Here is a 21379-nt window from a genome sequence, read left to right on the forward strand (position 1 = left end):
ATATTTATCCTATTATAATTCAGCACCAAATAATAAAAACAAAAACTGGTAAATTCCAGTTAACATACATGAATTTATTAATCCGATAAAATGTCATGGTTTATGACTTCTATATGAAGAAATACTCAATAATTTTTGTATGTTCTATCAAATGTTAACATTTACCTCCCTGTTTAGTTCCAATGATTAATAAATTGATTAAAGACGAGAATTGAGACAACCAAGTAACTTTTTCCTCGCTTCTTTGGCCACTGCTGATCTTGGGGTAACTTTTTATTAACACCTTAATTATGTTTTTCATATTGTATATTGTTTTTTTATATTGCTTTTCTATAATTAGAATCGGTTCGTACGTCCGTCTGTACGTAACGGATAGCTCTTATTATTTATCTGAGCATGTAAGAATTGTGTTATCGATTTTAAACTTTGCATAGTGATTGTAACAACTCGATCAACGTTTTTCAAATAAAATCTAATTCTATACAATTTTGTTTATACTTAAAATATAAATCAGTTTTTATTATGTAAAGATAGTGATCGTTTGTCTTAAATTCTGATTTTAGACCTTCGCTTTTGTGGAAGTAGTCGTCTTTGTTTGACATATGTATAAATATTTCGTTGGTATAATCGTAAGCAATATTTCTCCTTCTGTGTAAGGAAATTATTGCTGTGCTGCTGATAATGTACTTGTAAAATTTCACAAACAAAAAAAATTAACAATTACAATTGATTCGAAGAGCAAGTTTATTGTTTTATTTTAAAACTTTTTTTGTAAGATGAATCTAAAAACTTGAAGAATGTCAAATAAATTTCCAATTAATCATCACATAATAATATAAGAGATATTTTTTGCAAATCAAAATAAGATATGATTCAGCGGCTGTAATCAACAATGGGATATTTGTTAAGGGTTTCGTGATTTTGGGGGGCAACGCTTCGTAGTAATGACGACCATTTCATCTGCCCCCCCAAATTTTATTTTATATCTATTCCGTTTGTTGGCTATACCTTATTCCTGTGGTCAATGTAGGCTCATAGAATAAAAGAATAAAACTAACAGAAGCTAGTTTAAAGAGTTAAGAAGTACAGACAATTTTAATTTGAAATAAGCTGTACAATAAAAATCTAATTGCAATTAAAATATATATAAATATCGGCTATACATATGGTCCTCTAAGGGCACTTGAAGGGGGGGTACGCTCCACCAAAATAGTTAAAAATCTTCCCAGGGCCTATGAGAAGCTAAATTGTGAAGGAGAACCTCTACAGCGATTGATACAGACACACACAGACAGACATAGATCATGTTACTTTTATATAAGTATAAACATTGGAGGATGAAAAAAATATTCTAATATTTAATGATATTTATTAGATATAACTCAGATCAAATGCACTGTAAAGTTAAAACTGATTATATGAACGTATATCATTATTTCATTTTAATGTTTAATTTTAAATTTAAATGCAGCTAAAGTTCTGTATTTATTTATTAATCTATCCTGAAGACCGTGTACTAAGTTATAGAAGTCTTTATTGTCCAAATATGAAGAAGTATAAAGAGTTGTAATCAGTTGGTCACATTGCAGTAAACGTAATGAACTAGCATTGATGCCTCCTGTAAACTCTCGGACAGATAAAATTCTGATGATAGAGTAGCTGCGCATATAAAAATAAAAATAGATGATGTGTAGAAAGAGGTTGTGTTTATAGAATCTACAATTAAGTAACTTATTTCCAAACCAATTAGATTCTAATTAAGAAAAACAAAAGAATCTAATAGAAAAAAGAATATTACTGCTATGCTCTTATTAGTAGCACAGATACTATATATTCATAATTCATCAATTTTTGGTCGTCTAATTGTTGGAACTTCGGCGGGTTTAAAGTAAGTTTGGATGACAAAAGAATATCTGCAATTAAAAGTGGTTTGTCCGTCATTTTCAGTAGCAGTGGTTCACGTTGAAATTGAATATTATTTTCTAGGCTTTTAACTCTAGATGTTTATATTTTCTTGTTTAATGATAAGGCGCATATAGTTTATAACTCTTTTTTCTATTTTGCTGTTTATGTTATTTAAGTAAATTATCATATTTTTATGACCTTTTGTATGTAGTTATCCTTGTTTAATAACTCTTACAAAAGATGTGAGGAGTGTTTTAACAACATACTCACAGTTTTGGGATTCTTTTTTGTAAAAATTATTAACCATATGTTCTAGTGATGTAAACACAACTATTCAAATATAATTATTATAAAAATAGTATGATGTTTGTTGTAACAGTCAGGCACAATTTATAAAGCAAAGCAACTCTATAATTGTTACCAAAAATTCCATTTTTGACAACAATTTTGAACATCATGTAATTATCCTATTTTGGAACAATGATACCTAGGAAAACAAGGTATACAATGTTAAAAGCGAACCATGCCAGGTCATAAAAATGTCAGTATGATCTGTATTTAAGGAATTTGCTATTGTACATCATTTTCTGTTTAAACTTATAGTTCTGTCAGTTTACTAGTGTTAATATTCGTTTGTTCTAACGTCTAATTTTAGAGCTTTGCTTTTATAGAAGTTGTCAACTTTGTAAATATATGTTTAGGTGAGTGTTCTAGTGATGATACCTAGCGCTGTCGCTGCAACACTTCACAACTGGCCATTTGGACCATTTATGTGTCAGGTTGGATATTTTTATAGGTTTCTCAGTGCTATCGGCTTCACTTTTAGCTACTTCTAGAGGCAACATATAAAAGAAGGAGATGTGTTTTTAAAAAAGTAAATTTGTCTCAACCATGACACTTTGGTTGAGTGTGACTTCCGAATTAGCGGGAAGTTCTAGAGATCTTGTTTGACGTACACACAAACCCCCAATACCAGGAACCATCAAGTTTCAACAGCAGGTTTGATTATAGATTTATTGAGGCAAACTATTTCAAAGTCCTGAAATTACAAGATCAATTAATAAACAGAATAAAATATTATACGTTAACTTAAAACTTTGAGCACTAAAAAAATCTTTTTTTTCTTTTGGTTAAAGAATCTTTGGGTACTTTGGCTTCAAAGGAAAATTATTTGGTTTAATAAATCATTGTTAAATGCAAAAATAAAGGCACATAAAATATTACTAAAACGTTATAATTGAATCACAATAAAGTTTCATGTTTAGCTGGCTAAAGCCTTTTAAACTTAATATAATCGTCCTATACGCCATTCAATTTAAATAAAATAAACAAATTCTACCTGAAGTTCTTATGGTTTAAAGCCCCTGGTATACTAGGGTCGTTCACGCACTATGAGACCAATGATAGGCCCAACTTTGTTCTCCGAAATCTTCACACACTCACATATCATTCAAAAGTAACGAACATGGACGCATCAAAACATAAACAATCCATGCCGCGTCTCTTAGAAAGGGAAAGTCAAACAAAGACGACATTTGCGCTTAATTTGGGATAATGAATAAGGAATTAATTTCAATCTTGATAAACACAAAGCTTCCTCGAAAAGAGGTTAAGACACACCCCCCGTTTGAAAGTCAAATTAACTTCCTTAACGAGATTCAAGGTTTTTTGCGCTGAGCACTAGCAACATTTCTCACTAAACTCAACTCACCATAATCACATGAGAATGGCCACATCCCGAAAAACATGACAATTTTTGCTCCTAACTAAATGAAACCCCGTGAAATGCATACACAATATTATACTCCTCACTAGGACTCATAATACCTCACATTTTAGGATAGAAGGATGGGGATTGGTTTGTACCATACAATATTCCAGGCATATGACACTCACAAGATCACATACACAAATCCTAAAATGGATAATCCTATTAATCATGATGTTGTAAATATAACAACTTATACTAATTAATAATCATTTCATAATCAATAGGTAATAAATCATTATTAATAAATCAATAAGTACCTACGAAATCTGGTTGAAATGTAAACAATAATGGTAAAATATAAAACGAAATAAATCTTAGACAAGAAAATTAAGGTTTATAGGTACTTAAAACTAAATTTGTTAAGCATCAAAAAGAGTAGTAAGAAAAAATATTTCAAAATCCTTGGGCAGAAAGTTTTTCAAACTTAAAGGACGCCTGCAAGAAATAACACGCTTTAACTGCTAAAAGACTGCCACAAGAAGACCCAATACCCCAAATTATAAGACTTCAGCTTCAATAACAAAAAAGTTCTAGGCATTTCAAAATAGCATTTTATGTACAATGGAATTTTTGAAAGATTTCCAATGCTCATAAAAGAAAAAACAATATTAAATTACGTTGCCTAGACATAAAATTATAACCTTATCTTTGTCAGAAACTTAGATTGCCTGTAACTGATTACATTTTTACAATAAAAACACCACATTTCATAGTCAAAATCTATGAAAAAAATTCGATTTAAATTGCATTTTTAAACGAAAATCATAGCGGAAACAAAGGGGTAAACTAATACAAGCTTAGCTGTGATTGGTTGTTAATCTGATTCAGCCTTCTGATTGGCTACAGTACATTCGGTACAACGCAAGTAAAACTTAATTTTTTTTAATGATTTTGACTATAAAAATGGGTATTTTTATTGTAAAAATATAATTAGTTACTGGAAACCTAAATTTATGACAAAAATAAGCTTACAATTTTGTTTCTAGGCCACGTAGTTTAATTTTAAAGTTTTCAACATGAGCATTGCAATTCTTTCAAAATTTCCATTGTACATAAAATGTCATTTTAAAATGCCTAGAACTTTTTTGTTATAGAAGCTGAAGGCTTCAAATTTGGGGTATTTTGTCTACTTGTGGCAGTCTTTCAGCAGTTAAAGCGTGGTATTTCTTGCAGGCTTCCTTTAATGAATAAGAACTGTAACTATCTTAATCAACAATAAAACTTTTCAATACTTAGATAATAGCAAAATAATAATAATATCTTTGTTAGAATTTTCATCGAAATTATGAAAAAAATACCAATTTTTCTTTGTAAAAAAAAATGAGAATTTAAATATGAATTTTCAATCATTCCTTGATCTGAATAAAAATGTTTTACTTGATTGAAATTCATATGTAATTTTAAAAAAAATCTGCTAAAAAAATACTTGATTTTTTCTTAGAATAAATATCGAATCACGCAACCTCGACACATTTATTCTTTTTTGGTAAACTTTTTAGGTAAGTTTTATAATGAATTGTACTTTTGAAAAGAAATTAAACTCAATAAAATTAAATTTGAGCATAAGAAATAGAATAAAAATTAATCGCATTTCGCCTGATTCTTATTTTAGGCATAAAAATAGGCATATGAAAATGTGGCTTTTTTACTAAAAAAAATCTCAATTTCCATAAAATAAGAATCAATTATTAATCATAATTTTTAATAACTGCCTGACTGATACAGCATGTTCTTCCAGGGGAGATTTATCTGTCAGCCTGAACAAGACTCTTGCAGTCTTTCTCCCATCCTCAATCCTCGTCACACGGCCCATCCGCAGACACCTCATCAGCGGATTTGTACTCGTAACCAGCACTATATCTCCGTCAGCTAGCGGCTCCGCCATTTCATCTTTCCACTTGGACATCCTTAATATCTTCGGCAAAATCTCCTGGCGGTAGGAAGTCCAAAACTGGGCAGACAAATCTTCTAACAACTTCAACCTGGAGGAAATTTGGTCCTCTGGTTTCATCGCCACATTGCACAACGGCTGGCTGTCTACATTTCCCAGCAGCTGGCCAGGGGTAATCAGCCGCCAATTCTCCACGTCATTCGCAGCTTCTATCGTCAATGGTCTGCTATTCATTAACTTGCTCACCTCCGCCAACAGCACCAGGAGCTCATTAAAATTAACAGAACTATTCACCAACTTCTTGGACAGCAATCTCTTGATTAATCCCACCATTTTCTCAGCTTGCCCAATAAAATGGTGGGCTCGGGCCGGAATCTGGGACCAAGAGAACTCTACCTGGCTGCCCAACTTCTGCTCTAAAACCTTGCGAGCAGCAGATAATTGTGTGCCCATGTCGCTTACTATAACCTTCGGCAGACAATGAACAGCCTCCAACTTGCGCAGGGACAACAGGATACTGCTGGTATCATACTTCTCCAAGGCATCCAGCCACAACGCCCCCGAGAACCTGCAGACTACCACGAACACCCACACCTTCTTCGTTGCTGTCTGACTCCTCATTTTAGCGGTAGCTCTCCTTGTAACCAGCGGACCCATAAGGTCAACTTGCACAGCTTCAAATGGCCTGCTCGGAACCAACTTGTCAGGTAAAACATCCTTCATGGTAGTACGACATTCCTTGGCCCTCTCAACACTGCAGGGCCAACACTTCTTCACCTCCATGATGGACAACCTCCTTGCCTTCACAATCCAGCACCAACGGCGGCTCTCAGCTAAAAATCCACGGACACCAGAATGAAGCTCAACATGCGCCTCTCTCATAATGATAGAAGCTAACCAATTACCAGGCTCCAAAATTACTAAACCTGGCATGTCTTCAAATAACATTTTACGGCCACCAGTAATGGCGTCAATGACGGGCTCGCCACGACCAACCATTTTCAGAATACGCATCTCCCTGGTCACATATTTACCTCCGGGACCAACGACAGGCCAGGTCAAGGATACTTCATGCACCAATGGATTCAATGACGAATAATTGCCTTTAGCGTCATTTGTCCACTCATCCTGTTGGCTACATGACACAATGAAAGATTCCGCCGCCGCCATAAAATTGTACAAAGACGGCTTGTACACAGAATCTGCGGCTGCTACATGACTACCAGCAGCTGTAGTCTTGCCTTCTTGTCTGCTCTTTAGCTTCTTCAACCAGGTGTTCGACACTTGCAGGACAGCTGCCATAATACGTTTGGCCTGTCCGAATGATCTCCTGTGCTTAAACCTAAAGACATCTTCAGCGGCTTCTCCGGTAACTTTCATTGAACACAACTTAACCATCTTGGTATTTAACTCCTCCGGTGGTAAATCCTGCTTGACTTGCTCGGCAGTTTTCACCGGCCACGCACTTTCATCCTGGCGCAACCATTCTGGGCCCAATCTGTACCTGGAACCTGGACCCAAATCTGATACCTTGCAGGTGCTTCTGGTGCCCAAATCTGCAACATTGTGTGTCCCAGGGACCCACCTCCAGTCATCCTTGTTGGTTGCAGATTGGATTTCTCCAATGCGATGAGAATTAAATGTGTTCAACATGGCACTGTTGGAAACAATTTGCGATAGAACGCACGATGAATCTGTAAAGTACATCACTCTGATAACATCAAAGGGCAGGGCATCTCTGATGGACTTTGACAACCTGGTGGACATCTGGCAACCCATCAACTCAAGGCGTGGAATTGATTCAGTCTTGACCGGCGCAACTCTTGACTTTGTGGCTAGCAGGAACGTTTCATACCCTTGCCTCGTAGGCCACCTCAAATATGCCATACATGCATAGGCCTCTGATGACCCATCCGAAAACATCATCAAGGATGGAAGGCCAGTTGGTTCCTCCGGGACCACACAACGGTCAAACTCCAATTTAGCGACCTCAGCTCTGTCCTCCAGCGACTTAACAAGTTCATCCCGTAGACTTTTTGGAATGAAATCTTGCCAGCCCAAATTCAGCAAACATGTTTGCCGCAGGACAAGTTTAATTCTCAACAGGATAGGGCTGCAAAGCCCGAGCGGGTCAAAGGTCTGGGCGGCGAACCTGTGGACCATCTTCTTTTTATCAGATTCTCGTCCAAGGCGTCCTGGAGGTTGTACAAATCAGCATCCTCTTTCACCTTGTTTCCCTTGACTTTACCATCTTGGTTGACTCTCGTGGCGATGGATAACACATCAGTGGCTGGCTTCCATATCAGCCCAAGAACCTTGGTTGGCTGGCAATCATCACCAGAATAAATGACTTGTTTGAAGGAAAAACTACCTTTGCTGATAATTCTGTCGGCTTCTTTCATCATCTCCTTGGCTTCTGGCACAGATCCTGCTCCCGAAATAACATCATCTATGAAGCTGTGCTTCTCAAGCTTGACTGCAACTGGAATCTGAGGTAACTTGAAATTTTCCTCGGGGTAGGTAGGTATTTCTGGCTCCTTCCATAATTCAGGTTTTGCAACAATATCACTACCATTTATCCGTCCTTCTCCATACATCTCCTTGACCTCTGCTTCACTCTTTCCGCCGAACAGGCGGGACGTCAACTTCAGGGCTGTAACTGCCAGATTCCCAGCGGCCAACTCGCCAAAATTCACCACTTTAGTCAGGTAAATTTCAAGTGGACCGTCTGGCGTCGGGGAAAATAAGACTCTCTTCATCTGGCTGTCGAACTCTGTGGCCAGGATGGAGTTATAAAACTTGGAAATGTCCGCGGTTAAACCAACCTTATAACCGCGGAAAAGCAACAAATGATAAAAAATCTTCTGCATTGGCGGCGGACCTCCCAGCATTATGTGATTAAAACTGGTACCCTTGAACGTCAGAGAACTATTTGCACACAATCTCATGGGTGTGGAACTTGAATCCTCCTTGAAAGCAACCACTATTGATGACTTAGGCCCTTCATACTTCAATTCTTCAGGCGTTGCTTTTTGAAAAACGCCTCTGGCGATGGCGTCATTGAATACCTGCACATACATATCATAGGTACCTTCCTTGACCATCCTGGCACGATCCTTTTCAGCAATTTTGCGGGCTAAACTCTCATTGTAGGGCAAAGTGTGAGGATCTTCAATGTAAGCATATTGACCTGTCCACTTGTTGGATTGCAAGTCTAGTGTTAAACCTGCCTCAATTATTCTCTGCCTCTCACGCTGGTCCCAGGTAGTGCCGTCGGCCATAGCCTTGCACTCTTGACAGGCAGTACATCCTGGACAAAGTGCCTGCGGCTGTACGCCAAACGATTCAGACGTCAAAAAGTCTGGCAAGGTGCCTCCACTAACACTGACAGCTTTATATGCCAACTTTTGGTCTCCAGCTCCACCGTCAGCACTTGTACAGATAAAACCACTACCAAAAATGGTTCGCCACAACATAGACTGGCCCACTTTCTGGTAGGTTGACGGAAACACGTCAGGATGTGTATTTCCAATGATGATATCCTAGCCTCCACTAACATATGTAAATCTTTCTGGCGGCATCTTAAATATTTCGGCGGCGGTTTCAGGGTGGACCGAGCGCATCTCGTTGGCCCCGCCGAGGGTAGGCATGACAGCTGCCTCAAACTCCCTCAAATTACCGTCCCTATCCTTCAGATAAAACACAACATTGCGGCAGGAAGTCTCACTGCCGTCAGCCACGGAAATAGTTGTATATCTTCCGGTAGATTTCAGCTTCAACTTGTTGGATAACTTCTCAGACACAAGTGGCAAATTTGCACCGGAGTCAAACATGACGGTGGCGTGGCAGGCGCCGCGGCCAGGTGCTACAACAGGAACTAACTGAAGTAAGAAGGTACAGGGGCTGGGTGCAGAACTTGACTTGTAGACTGTATTCACACCAGCACTAGCCTCATGGATCAACCGGCTATGATATCTGTCGCAATTATTGGTGCCACAAACACCAAGCTTATCCGATTTATTACACTTGTCAGCAGCATGGCCATCACACAGGCAGAGTTCACACAACTTCTTCTGCTGGACAACTTTTTTTCGGTCAACCACATCCATCTTCTTAAACGTGAGGCAACGGAAAATCAGATGTTTCTCCTTGCAGCTTTCAACAGGACATGTACTGTTCCACTTGAAAGTCTTGTCTTTTCCAGCCTTTCCATTTTTATTGTCGCTGCGGCCAGATACTTGCGCGGCGGCAGCTCTGTCACGATTTCTCTTGCCGGCGCTAGTGTCATAGGACATATCACCAGCCAACATTGCTCCCCTTGTCCTCTCCAGCAGTTCTACAATCTTCTTGATGTCTGGTAGGTTCATGCTACCTAGCTCCATCATAATTTTCTCTCTCAGGGCATCTGGACATTTGTCTTTGAAAATATGAATAAGAGTTAGGTGGTGGTAATCCTTAGCTTCAGAACCAACGATGGCTTCTACTTCCTGCATGGTGCTTTTGAAGGTAGCAATTGCTCTAACCACGTCCACAGGTTTATCCACAGGTTTCATCTTGTTCAGCTTAGTTAAAATCTTCATGAACCGGCGGGTGTTTAAAAACATCTGATCCAAAAACAACCATTGTTCATTATGATCTCTAATCGCTGACACTTGCTTGCGTAGTTCAGGATTGGTTATCACCTTTTCCATACACAACATCAGACTTAACCTCTGGTCAGAAAATCCGTAACCAGCGCACAGATCTTTAAAGACCTGTTTAAAGTTGGAGTAATCCGTGTCAGTACCGTCAAAGGACGGCAACAAACTGTTGTCCCAGCGCCCATACTGCGGGTTGGAACTCCGAATATCCACGGCAGACATACTTCTGGAGAGTATGGCAGGTGTCCCACTCTCATCCAAGTTAGATGAACGACGTTCCATCTCTCTAAGCCTTCGGTACATATCACGTACTTCTTGGCGCAACTCCATGGAAATCTTGAGCCATATCCATCCTCACCTTCTCAATGACGTCGAGGTTCCTGGCGACAGTGCTCGACCTCGCGTCGTCTGAATCATTGTCAAGCCAGTGCAGAATTTTCGTACACTGCTCCAACGACGCATAAACTTTATCTGCAACAGTTTTCTGTTCACTAGCTTCATCCAAATCACGCTTGAACTCGCGCAACTCACTAGTCTCCACGGCAGGTTTTAGACTTTTTATTAGGTCAGATTGGTCCTTGACCTCACTAAAAATGTCACGAATTGATTTTAAATTCACATTTTCACATGAACTAAAACTTTGGCAGGCTTTTAGATTGTCATAAAACACTTTTAACTGTTCATCAAACACTTCTAGCCTTTCACTGCCAATAGCGATAGCTCGCTCAATTTTCTGCTTTTTGGTTAGTGGCATATTGATTCACTAGGTACTTATTTCACAGAAAAATTGTCACAGTTTTTTGCATCAATAATCACTGGATGCTATTGATCTCTTGAAGAATGCTAACGCCTATTCTTCAGATACTTTGAAATTGTCTCAACCATGACACTTTGGTTGAGTGTGACTTCCGAATTAGCGGGAAGTTCTAGAGATCTTGTTTGACGTACACACAAACCCCCAATACCAGGAACCATCAAGTTTCAACAGCAGGTTTGATTATAGATTTATTGAGGCAAACTATTTCAAAGTCCTGAAATTACAAGATCAATTAATAAACAGAATAAAATATTATACGTTAACTTAAAACTTTGAGCACTAAAAAAAATCTTTTTTTTCTTTTGGTTAAAGAATCTTTGGGTACTTTGGCTTCAAAGGAAAATTATTTGGTTTAATAAATCATTGTTAAATGCAAAAATAAAGGCACATAAAATATTACTAAAACGTTATAATTGAATCACAATAAAGTTTCATGTTTAGCTGGCTAAAGCCTTTTAAACTTAATATAATCGTCCTATACGCCATTCAATTTAAATAAAATAAACAAATTCTACCTGAAGTTCTTATGGTTTAAAGCCCCTGGTATACTAGGGTCGTTCACGCACTATGAGACCAATGATAGGCCCAACTTTGTTCTCCGAAATCTTCACACACTCACATATCATTCAAAAGTAACCAACGTGGACGCATCAAAACATAAACAATCCATGCCGCGTCTCTTAGAAAGGGAAAGTCAAACAAAGACGACATTTGCGCTTAATTTGGGATAATGAATAAGGAATTAATTTCGATCTTGATAAACACAAAGCTTCCTCGAAAAGAGGTTAAGACAAAATTATTTTTGTGGGTTGGTGTAAATTATTCTCTTCTATGAAGATTTCTCTTTACAGGAGGAATAATATTAACATTATATAATAATTTTTTCACTTAATAATATTTTTTATATTTGTGTCTAGGTATACAATGCTATGGATGTAACATGGTGTACAGTTTCTATTCTACACTTGTGTTCTATAAGCATAGATAGATACTATGCAATTGTGAAAGAACCTCTCACTTATCAGGTGCTTAAAAATCAAACTTTCTTTAAATATGAGTAAAACAAGGATGACAACATCCATAAAAGCGAAGTACTGAAACGGTAGGACAAACGGGCATTAACACTTGTATAGTGTCTGAACTGAATAATCAGAATATAAAAGTATAAGAATCGACGCAAAATTGTAAGTAAATTTGTTGAAAAAGTGCTTGATACAGGATAATGTTTATGGACATACTTACATTTTTAAGACTTGATTATAGAGTTGCTTCTCTTATAATATTGTTCTTTGTTGTCCCAGGAATCAATATACAAAAAATCAGATCAAACGGATAATTAGATCACATAAAAATTTGTTGTTAAAAAAGTAGAAAATCAACATGTTTAAAATGGACGTACGGAAATTCTGGTAATGATTATAGAGTTGCTACGCTTTCTAAATCGTACCTAACTACTACAGGAATCATCATGCAAAGTTTGAAATCGATAGGACAATTCTAACATGCCTAGATTAACGAATAAAAGCTATCTATCTCGGATGGACGTACGGACCGACCCTAATTATAGAAAAGCTTCGCTTTTAATAAAAATATTTTTCCTCGGTAAAAGTTTTCTCTCCTTTATTCATATTTTTGTAGCGAAGAAAAATATAATTATGAAAATTTGTTAAATCTCCGTCATTCACAACTGCTCGCTTTTTTCTCACTAGTTGCGGCTAATCCCATAGAGGCCATTAACCCTTAATAGTCGGACCCTTAGTCAAAGTTTGGTTCCTTCACCCTTTTATTTAACAACCTATGTTTTTAGGAATTTTAAAATAAAAAATTTCAAACGGCTGTTAAGGGGGGGGGGGTCTACTCACACTTACCCTCCCCCAAAATATATATAAGCCTTCTCAGGACCTAGAGAAGCTGCTCTGTCCTTATGGGTTTAGCATTTTATTTTATTCAAGAATTATCTCTAAAACTTTCTAATAATGAACTTTCCTTCTATAAAAACTTTGTTCAAATATCTACATATTTGGTTTTATTTTAAAACATAAATGTTTTCATAAAAAATGTATTAAAAACAGTTGTATTTAGTTCTGGCCTCGCTACTCAAGAAAAAAGTTCGTTAAAATAGTGTGCTTATCTAGTATTACAAAGCGGTAAAAGTGTAATACGAACTAAAAGAGGTTATTAGATTTATTCATTTATTATTGAAAGCATAGTATCACATCTCCATGGTTGTCCTATCCCCCTCACTCTGAATTATGACTGACTTACATAGTGTCATCTAAAATGTCAGGGGTTAGTTAATATCCTCAGCCCCCCCCCCCCCCAATAAAAAAAATAAACATCCGGGTAGGGATTTACAAACCTCTCCTCAACCTCTGAATGCCAGAAAACATGCATATGTCAGTTTGCGGTTTTGTCTTTTCGTCAAACTTGAAAGTTTTCCTTCATATATATTTTTTTATGATTTTAATCCAATTTAATAGTAAAAAAGTTTTTAAGGTTACTTTTGTTCATTGAGCATGAATTTATATTTTTTTTCAGAACAGGATAACAGTTTGGAGAACTCTTGTGTTAATCACAATATGTTGGATTTTAGGTGATATTATCTAATTGAAATAATTCGTATAAAAAATAAGGATGACAAGATCATAAGTAGCAAGCAAAAAAAGAATCATTGATGTGGAAATGCCAAAATGGATAAAGTTAAATATCGAAAAAATGTTCAGTTAGAATAAAAAAGGTAATCACGAAACCTTTATGAAAATATTAGTAAAATATATTTTGTTTCATGACAGATAGACCGAAAAGGTCAAGAAAAATATATTCTGCATCCTCATTGTTTCAGAGAATCTTCACTTTCAAATTTCAAATAAAAAACTGAGAATATCTTATACAGACTGACATAAATTTATGCGGCTGTTTTACTTCTTCATGTATTTTTATTTTTTTTTGTTTTAACACTTAATATCATTCTTAAGAATCCATTTATTACAAAAGAAAATTTTTTATATATACATAAAATACTGGTACGTCAATAATTCGGTAAAATCAAATATTTCGTCAGTTTACCACATTTCTGCGTTTATTATTGAAGAAATCAAAAATTATTTTGAACAAAAATGGATATTATTTTGTCGTGAAATCAGTCAAGTATATAGTTTCTACATTCAAAAATTGTACCTGATTGCCACAGAAATCTTTATGCAAGGTTTGAAATCAATAAACTATTCTAGCATGTCTCAATATGTTTTTAAATCATATCACTGAGATGTGATATAAGCGTTGGTACTAGAGAAAAATGGTTATGTTTTTGTTCAGGATTTTTGATTGGTTTAGTGTCAGTATTTTCTGGAATTTATACAACTTCATCACATCTCAAACAAGCATATGAAAATCCACATCAGTGCAAATTTAGGGTAAGCATTTAGGGTTAAAATTTGAATTTGCAGGTTTTTTAAACTTAAAATTCTAAAAAAAAAAATATTTTTAGGTTATTTGCTTATATTTTTTAATTTTAGTTGAAGATCATTTTCAAACATGGTCATGTCCGTACATCACACTCTTTATCAAAATTTGCATATTAAACCCACATTTATAAGTTTAAATTCTAGGAAATTTGAATATTGTTAAAATTTACAGTTAAAATAAAAATAACTTGATTATCAATAAAAAATTTTTATCATTAAAAGTCACGATCTTCTCATATAAGAAGTTTGAACCAGTACTTCACATCTGAGAGGGTTATGTAAAACTTTATTTAGAAAAGGAGATCTGGCATTTTCCCTCAAAGTGCTTGATGAGCACACAGAATCCCCCCTTATCTTTTTAATAAATCAATAATAAGTGGGGGATGGGGAACACTTAATTCGTCTATTTGTTATGCCTTTTTTGTTCGGACTATAATTAGTGAATTTATAAGGAAATATCTTTTTATGAAAATAATAATTTAAAGATAAAAAAAATATTTTTTATATCAATATTACTCAAAAAATATAATCTATTTTAGGTAAATAAGACGTACTCAGTTCTGGCAGCTATAGTTTCATTTTGGATTCCAGCCACTATTATGGTTTTTGTCTATACAAGGTAAATTTCTAAAAATTTCTTGAAACAAGGAAAACACATTAGGTTAATTATATGGCACATGAAACAAACCATTTTATTTTAAATATTTTTAAAATATATTGTTTACTGCACCTTATTATTAAACTGCAATTAGGAAATAATATTTTTTGTCTATAGAGTGTATATGGAAGCTGTGAGATTGGATGTCTGTCATAGGTATCAACAGTATCCTGGCTCTCTCAATACCCATCAAGGTGAGCAATTTAAAAGTTGTTAAATTATTACTCTGCGTCGATTACTAGCGACAGATGGAGAATTTACTGCAGCATAACCAAAAATAATGATATTCATTTTCTGCAGTGACACCAATTTGTCGTTAAATAGTGCGTTTCGCCTGTCTGGAGATACAAATGAGGGATACACCTTTATTAAATTTTTAAAAAACATTTGTTATTTAGGTGGAGGAGTCGAGCCTGTAACCCACAGGAACCATATTTCTCTAAGTTTCAAATCAGCCAAGTTACCAGATTCTCTGACATATCAACATTCTAAAAATTTAGATTCTGTAGGTGTGTCAACATTTTTAGAATTATTTTAGAAGAAAAAATCTAAATAGTGCTTGGGACATAATTAATTGGAAAAGTGGGCCTTCTGAAGACCATGAAAAAGCTGTTCTGAAAACCACAACTTAATCATACCTTAGTGTAGGAGACTTTTGCTTATGACAAATAAAACCTTCCTCCTACATAATTATGAAGATAATAATATATTTATTGAATATTTTTATAACATAAATTAAAATAATCTTAGGTTATGAAAGATCCCGGACCCCAGAATCCTTGGTGTACCAATCTGCCAAAACTCCTGACTCCATGAACTCACAGTTTGTGCGGACGTCCGATTCCTCAGTTTCCCTGGCCGCAAGAACACCCTATGCCAATATCTCCCCGCAGCGGGTATTGTCCGGTGCTGACAACACATCAAATCGGTCATCCGCTGATTATGACCGGGATCACCAGTTTCTACACCTGCAACCGTCGCGGACACCGGATATTCTAGCGTCCGACAATGGCAGACATAGGTCTAATAATTTGGTGGCTGAAGGATCTTTGCGTCCTGATATCCTTGTTGTACAAAGATCGCGAACACCAGAGTCAATTATTGAACAAGAGCCTAGCAGAGATCAAATTCAACAGGTTGATTTCGAGTAGTTTTATTACGGCGAAAGACAATTTAATCAAAAGGTAGCGCAGCAAAGGCGAGCTTATATGTATTTATTGTAAAATGTAGATGGTGGCATCTTAGGGCATCCATAAAGCAAAGTGCATTATAGTTCTAGTTAGAAAAAAAGATAAGGATTAAAGTGTATGCGACTAAGTTATCATGACAATTATATATGATCTGACAGATATTAGGGTCCGAAAGCAGCGTCTTTAGCCGCGCAACTGCGGATGGGGGTGGCTAATTCTTCCTCCAAGTCGCCTAGCATTATTGAATCCGCTCGCTTATTTGCTGCAACTTCTGTTTTAATGAGTATAAGAGTGGCTACAGTAGCTAGATGCCTCTTGGTGGCTGAGGGTTAAAGTGGCTGACGATGGCGATGGCTGAGGGTAAATTAGGCTTAGTGTGGCTAATTTGAATTTTTATTTTTAAAGTACGCCATGCCGAGCGCAGCCTTACCTGATACACTGTAAAATACATTTATATTTTTTTAGAGGACATATTCACTTAATACAAGAAACAATATACGTCAGTTCTTTATGGTTGGAAGTAATACCACTCAGGTTAGGGCTATATATATTTACTAGCAGATACGCTACTGGATGCATATACAGGTGCATTAAGGGAGAGGAGGGGACCCTCAAATTTTAATTTTAAATTGTTATTATTTTATATATTGCTTAGTGATTTTTTTTTAAATTCCTCCCTATTTAAAAAAAATATTGCAGAGGGGGGCGGTATTTCGTTAGGCTTAGTTTGAGTTTAGTAGACAGCTGAGCCGAGGGGTTTGGGCACTGCATGGATAAGCTCCGCAGCGGTAGGTCATGTATGGATAGGCTTCGCAGAGATAGGCCCCGCAGTTGTTAAAAGGACGCATTAGTAAAGCCCTTCACGTTCCTTTTCGTTAATTTTCCTTTCCCTTTATTCTTAGTTACAAAAGTGTGAAGTGTTAATATTTGATCAAATTCCTAGAATTATATATTCCATTCCAGAATTATTGTAAAGTCATGGGGGTAACTATTTTATAACCACATTTTTCAGATTGGTCAAAGAATTTCAAAATATTTTTTTCTAGGATGGATCTGACTTATGTGAAGTAGAACAAAGAATATCTAGGTATTTATTTCTATCCATTTAAAATCTTATACGCGATAGGATGCAAAATGTATTTAAATTAATAGCTTTTTTATTTCATTTTAAATTTAAATTTCCCATTAGATTTTTTATTACAATTGCTAATAAAAGAGATGAATTTTATTTATGAAGATTATTTCTTTACACATACAATTATGATGTTCATTGTCTAACTTTTGTGTATAATACTATACTTGTTTTAAATTTAAATATACTTTATGCTTATACTAAAGTAACATGATGTTTGACTGTGTGTCTGTGTATCTGTGTGTCTGTGTGTTTGTACCGAAGGAAATTTTTTTTTAAAATTCTTTTAACTAAAATTAAAAATGATAGGGGGAGCACCCCCTCCCAAAAATAAATTTTTTACACGCCCCAAAAATATTTTTATAAAATTTTTCTTTTAAAATATAAAAAAAGAAATTGGGTTATTAAATTCGACTCCCCCATCCTCAAGTGCCCCTAGAGGCCTCTAGGGGCGTAGCCGCTAGTTACTTATACACCAATTAACATCAAATATATTTTATGTCCTAAAATAGACTGATCTATGTATATAAATTTAAAACTCAATATACCACCTATAGGTAAAATATTCAGATTTAATAATTGATTTCATAACTCTCCTTATTTTTCCTTATATTTGAAACTTTGACATTTACATTTATTATTTTTTACTGAAAGTATTTAAAAATATGTTGAGTAAAAAAATTTTTCTCTTGCGTTATTGATCTTTCAATACAGAACAAATAAAGTTTTTTGGTAGGTGTAAACTTTTTTTCAAAAATATCCTTCGATAACCCCCTGCCCTCTCACCTCAACAAGATTATTTAAATCTGCAGAAAAAGAAAATAATGTAGTAATAATTTGTTTGTATATTTAGAACTCCCTTGGTAGACATAAAACCTGCGTTAAAGTTGAGTTTTATAATGGCGACGTTCTTACTTTGTTGGCTTCCTTTCTTCATATGGATGCCTTTGGTTCATCTTCTGGTAAGATTCATGTTATATACACATATTTTGATCATATTGACAATAGGTAGGATAATGAAAATTGAAAGTAATGTTAGATTCACATGCAGGTAACAAAAAAGTTGCATAATATGGTAAAGTTGGGTGATTTTATGAAAATCTGCTGTGACGTAGTCCATTCAATGTTTCAGTTTCAATAGGAATACATAACATACTACATAGGCCAGTTGGGGTTGCAAAGCTACTCTGTAAGTCTTAAGAAAGTTTAAATGTTCTATAAAAGTTGCTTTATAGATAAATGTTCCAACAGTGATATTTTTTACTTCAATGGGAATTGTATGAAATTCAGGCTTACCTTTTTTAATGATATAGGTCTTCAGACCTGTACTTAGTAATATTATATACTGATTATCATAATATCATCTATAATTTAGGATTTGGATACTCCCTCAGACCTGTACCTAGTAATATTATGGACTGGATACGCCAATTCTGCAGTTAATCCAATCCTCTACAGCTTTTTACACCAAGAATTAAAGGTATTGAATGTTATCAAGATAGAATTGTTGCAAAATGCAGTTACTCTCTACTAGTAAAATGCGCAAAAAAGTTTGCCATACATTTTGTTATCCTAGATTTTTAAGAGTGTTATGTACCATAATTGTGGGTGTCATTTTAGAGCAAGTACTTTTTTGGGATATTGTAACCTTCATTCAGAAAACATTCACTTCAGATATCAATTTAAGAACATAAAATATTAATTGCAAAATTATTAATATCCGTTTTAGTACATTTTTATTTGCACAGCAACTCTTTTACTACAGGATGTGACTATCTACCACAAAGCCTTCTCTGTGTTTGTAGATTTGAAGTGGTAACTTTTTCTGTTTTTTTTTTCAGATTGTGTTTGAGAGTTATGCTCGACGGATTTCATGTAAGCATAGAGATGAAGAAAGAATTTTGTGAAATTAGACTTTATAAGAGTTGTAATTAGATGCAAAGCATCTCTATAGTAATCCTCCCTTTCCTTCTGGTATTACATTTTTTTCTGGATCAGAGAAATAGCACAATATACATAATTACTATCTAAATCTTCTCATAAACTATCATTAGAAAGACAAAGTTTAATTTTTTTTATTTACTGTCAATATTTCAGCATTCTTTGCTAAGAAATAATTGTATTATTTAATTCTTGTCCTAAAAGAAGAATAAAAGTCATAAAATACATAAACAAAAACTAAATAAATCTAGCGGAGAAATAAAAAATAGAAAACTCTTGGAAAATAACATCGTTATTTTTTTGTGGAAAATCTGATATATTTTTTAAGAGATTCAAAATAAAAACAATCATAGCATTGATTTTCATTTCGTTGAAAATACCTAGCCCATAAAATGAATAAATTCTAAGTTATATAATCCGAATATAAATAATTTGGGTATGTTCGTTTGTCTGTGTACAAAAAACTGAACTTCTTAATGTTGAAATTTACACTATTTTTGAAATACAAGCTGTCGAAATATTTTGTTTAAATAAATTGGGAAAAAAATTCAATTTATTGATTTGTAAGAAACTTTTCATAATGAAAATGATAAGAAAGGAAAATTTAAAATAATTTGTAAATATTAACATAAAAAGCTCTGTATCAAAGCAAAATATTGGATATTTTATGAATTACAAAATCAGAAGTTAATAAAATATCTACATCTCATGGGTATTCTCTAAAAGAATATTCATAAATAAACAAATATTCCGAAGGGTGGAGAATTAACCAAAAGCTAGATAACAATATTTTAGATTTCAAAAAATGATAAAATATTATCATTCAGAAGGATCAGAAGAGGGTTGTATCCACCCACCTGACAAAATTCAGGAGGCAGACAAGCTCTCCCCTGAAACAACTAAAGGAAGTGTCAAGTTTAAAATTTTACACCTTACTTCTGTTTGAGAGAAGTGTGGAAAAGGCCCTTCAGTTTTATAGCCCCCCCCCGCAGGAGGTAAGTTTAGGGGGAAAAAAGTCCCGCCCCATTAAATGAAGTTTTTAAAAATAAGGAAAGGGGGGCGGGATTATTAGAGCTCAAGCGATATTTGTGGGAAAGCACCACTAATATGATACATGCTGATTAGCTCTATTTACTAAAACTACCGGTTCGCCCAAGGACCAAGCAAAAAAATGGGGGGGGGGTTATTTTTGGGTGGGTTGGGGGTGTCCCCCCCCCCCAAGAAAATAGCCTAAAACAACCACAGGAACAGTAGGTATATTCCCTGATAAGTAGAATCTGATCGGTTCAGTGGTTACCGAGATCTTAAGGGACGGACAGACAGACAAACAGAGACATCAAGCTACTTTGTATTATAGATATGTTTATTGGCGAAAATACTGAGTTCATGTTCAGATTTTCAAAATTTACCATCGTTCTACCTTGTCTTTCTTCTTCTAACTGAACAGTTGATTGATAATTAACTTTTCAATTGATTATCGTGTCAATCCATGTTTTTTTGTGCTTCGCTACTCATGGATGTTATAATCCTTGTTATTTAATTTAAATTATCATGTAATTTAAAAATACTATTCATGTAGTCTTCATTCCTGTATACTAGTTGTGATAAAATTATATCTATAATACAAAGTACCTTGATGTCTGTCTGTCCGTCCGTCCCTTAAGACCTCGATAACCACTGAACCGATCGGATTCTACTCTTCAGGGTGTATACCTATTGGTCCTGTGGTGGTTTTAAGCTATTTTCTAAGTGGATGGGACAGTGACACCCCCAACCCCCCAATTTTTTTAATTACCTCTTGTGGCAAAGCCTTTAGAGGCGAAGCCGCTAGTATATTATAATTGATTAACTGTTCAATAGTTTTTATTGTAAAAATAATTAATATTGTAATCCAGGTCAATTTATACATCATTTAGCATAATAAAATTAATAGATTATTGAGAATTAATAACGGTTTTGCTATTTAGCAC

General features: G+C 35.1%; 1 protein-coding gene across 1 annotated transcript; it reads left to right on the plus strand.

Moving 5' to 3' along the window:
* The first annotated feature begins 160 nt into the window (after positions 1 to 160).
* LOC145312453 (dopamine receptor 4-like) lies at positions 161 to 19804 on the plus strand. Its single transcript, XM_080151710.1, has 14 exons — positions 161 to 265; positions 2607 to 2684; positions 11942 to 12049; positions 13563 to 13617; positions 14340 to 14437; positions 15028 to 15107; positions 15264 to 15340; positions 15545 to 15655; positions 15897 to 16282; positions 16802 to 16870; positions 17383 to 17423; positions 18322 to 18430; positions 18844 to 18948; positions 19310 to 19804. Exons 2-14 carry the CDS (start codon positions 2622 to 2624, stop codon positions 19373 to 19375), a joined length of 1368 nt encoding a protein of 455 aa, XP_080007836.1. The 5' UTR covers positions 161 to 265; positions 2607 to 2621; the 3' UTR covers positions 19376 to 19804.
* Positions 19805 to 21379: the final 1575 nt, after the last annotated feature.

The sequence above is a fragment of the Acartia tonsa genome, chromosome 2, assembly GCF_053477335.1.
Source record: "Acartia tonsa isolate MP-2025a chromosome 2, ASM5347733v1, whole genome shotgun sequence".
NCBI lineage: Eukaryota > Metazoa > Arthropoda > Copepoda > Calanoida > Acartiidae > Acartia > Acartia tonsa.

Bases quoted from the DNA above. Each gene is read 5' to 3' on its own strand.
- LOC145312453 (XM_080151710.1), top strand. From the start codon at position 2,622: ATGATACCTAGCGCTGTCGCTGCAACACTTCACAACTGGCCATTTGGA. The intron at 14,438-15,027 runs GTAAGCATTTAG...AATCTATTTTAG, and splicing joins CACATCAGTGCAAATTTAGG to GTAAATAAGACGTACTCAGT. The intron at 18,949-19,309 runs GTATTGAATGTT...TTTTTTTTTCAG, and splicing joins TTTTACACCAAGAATTAAAG to ATTGTGTTTGAGAGTTATGC.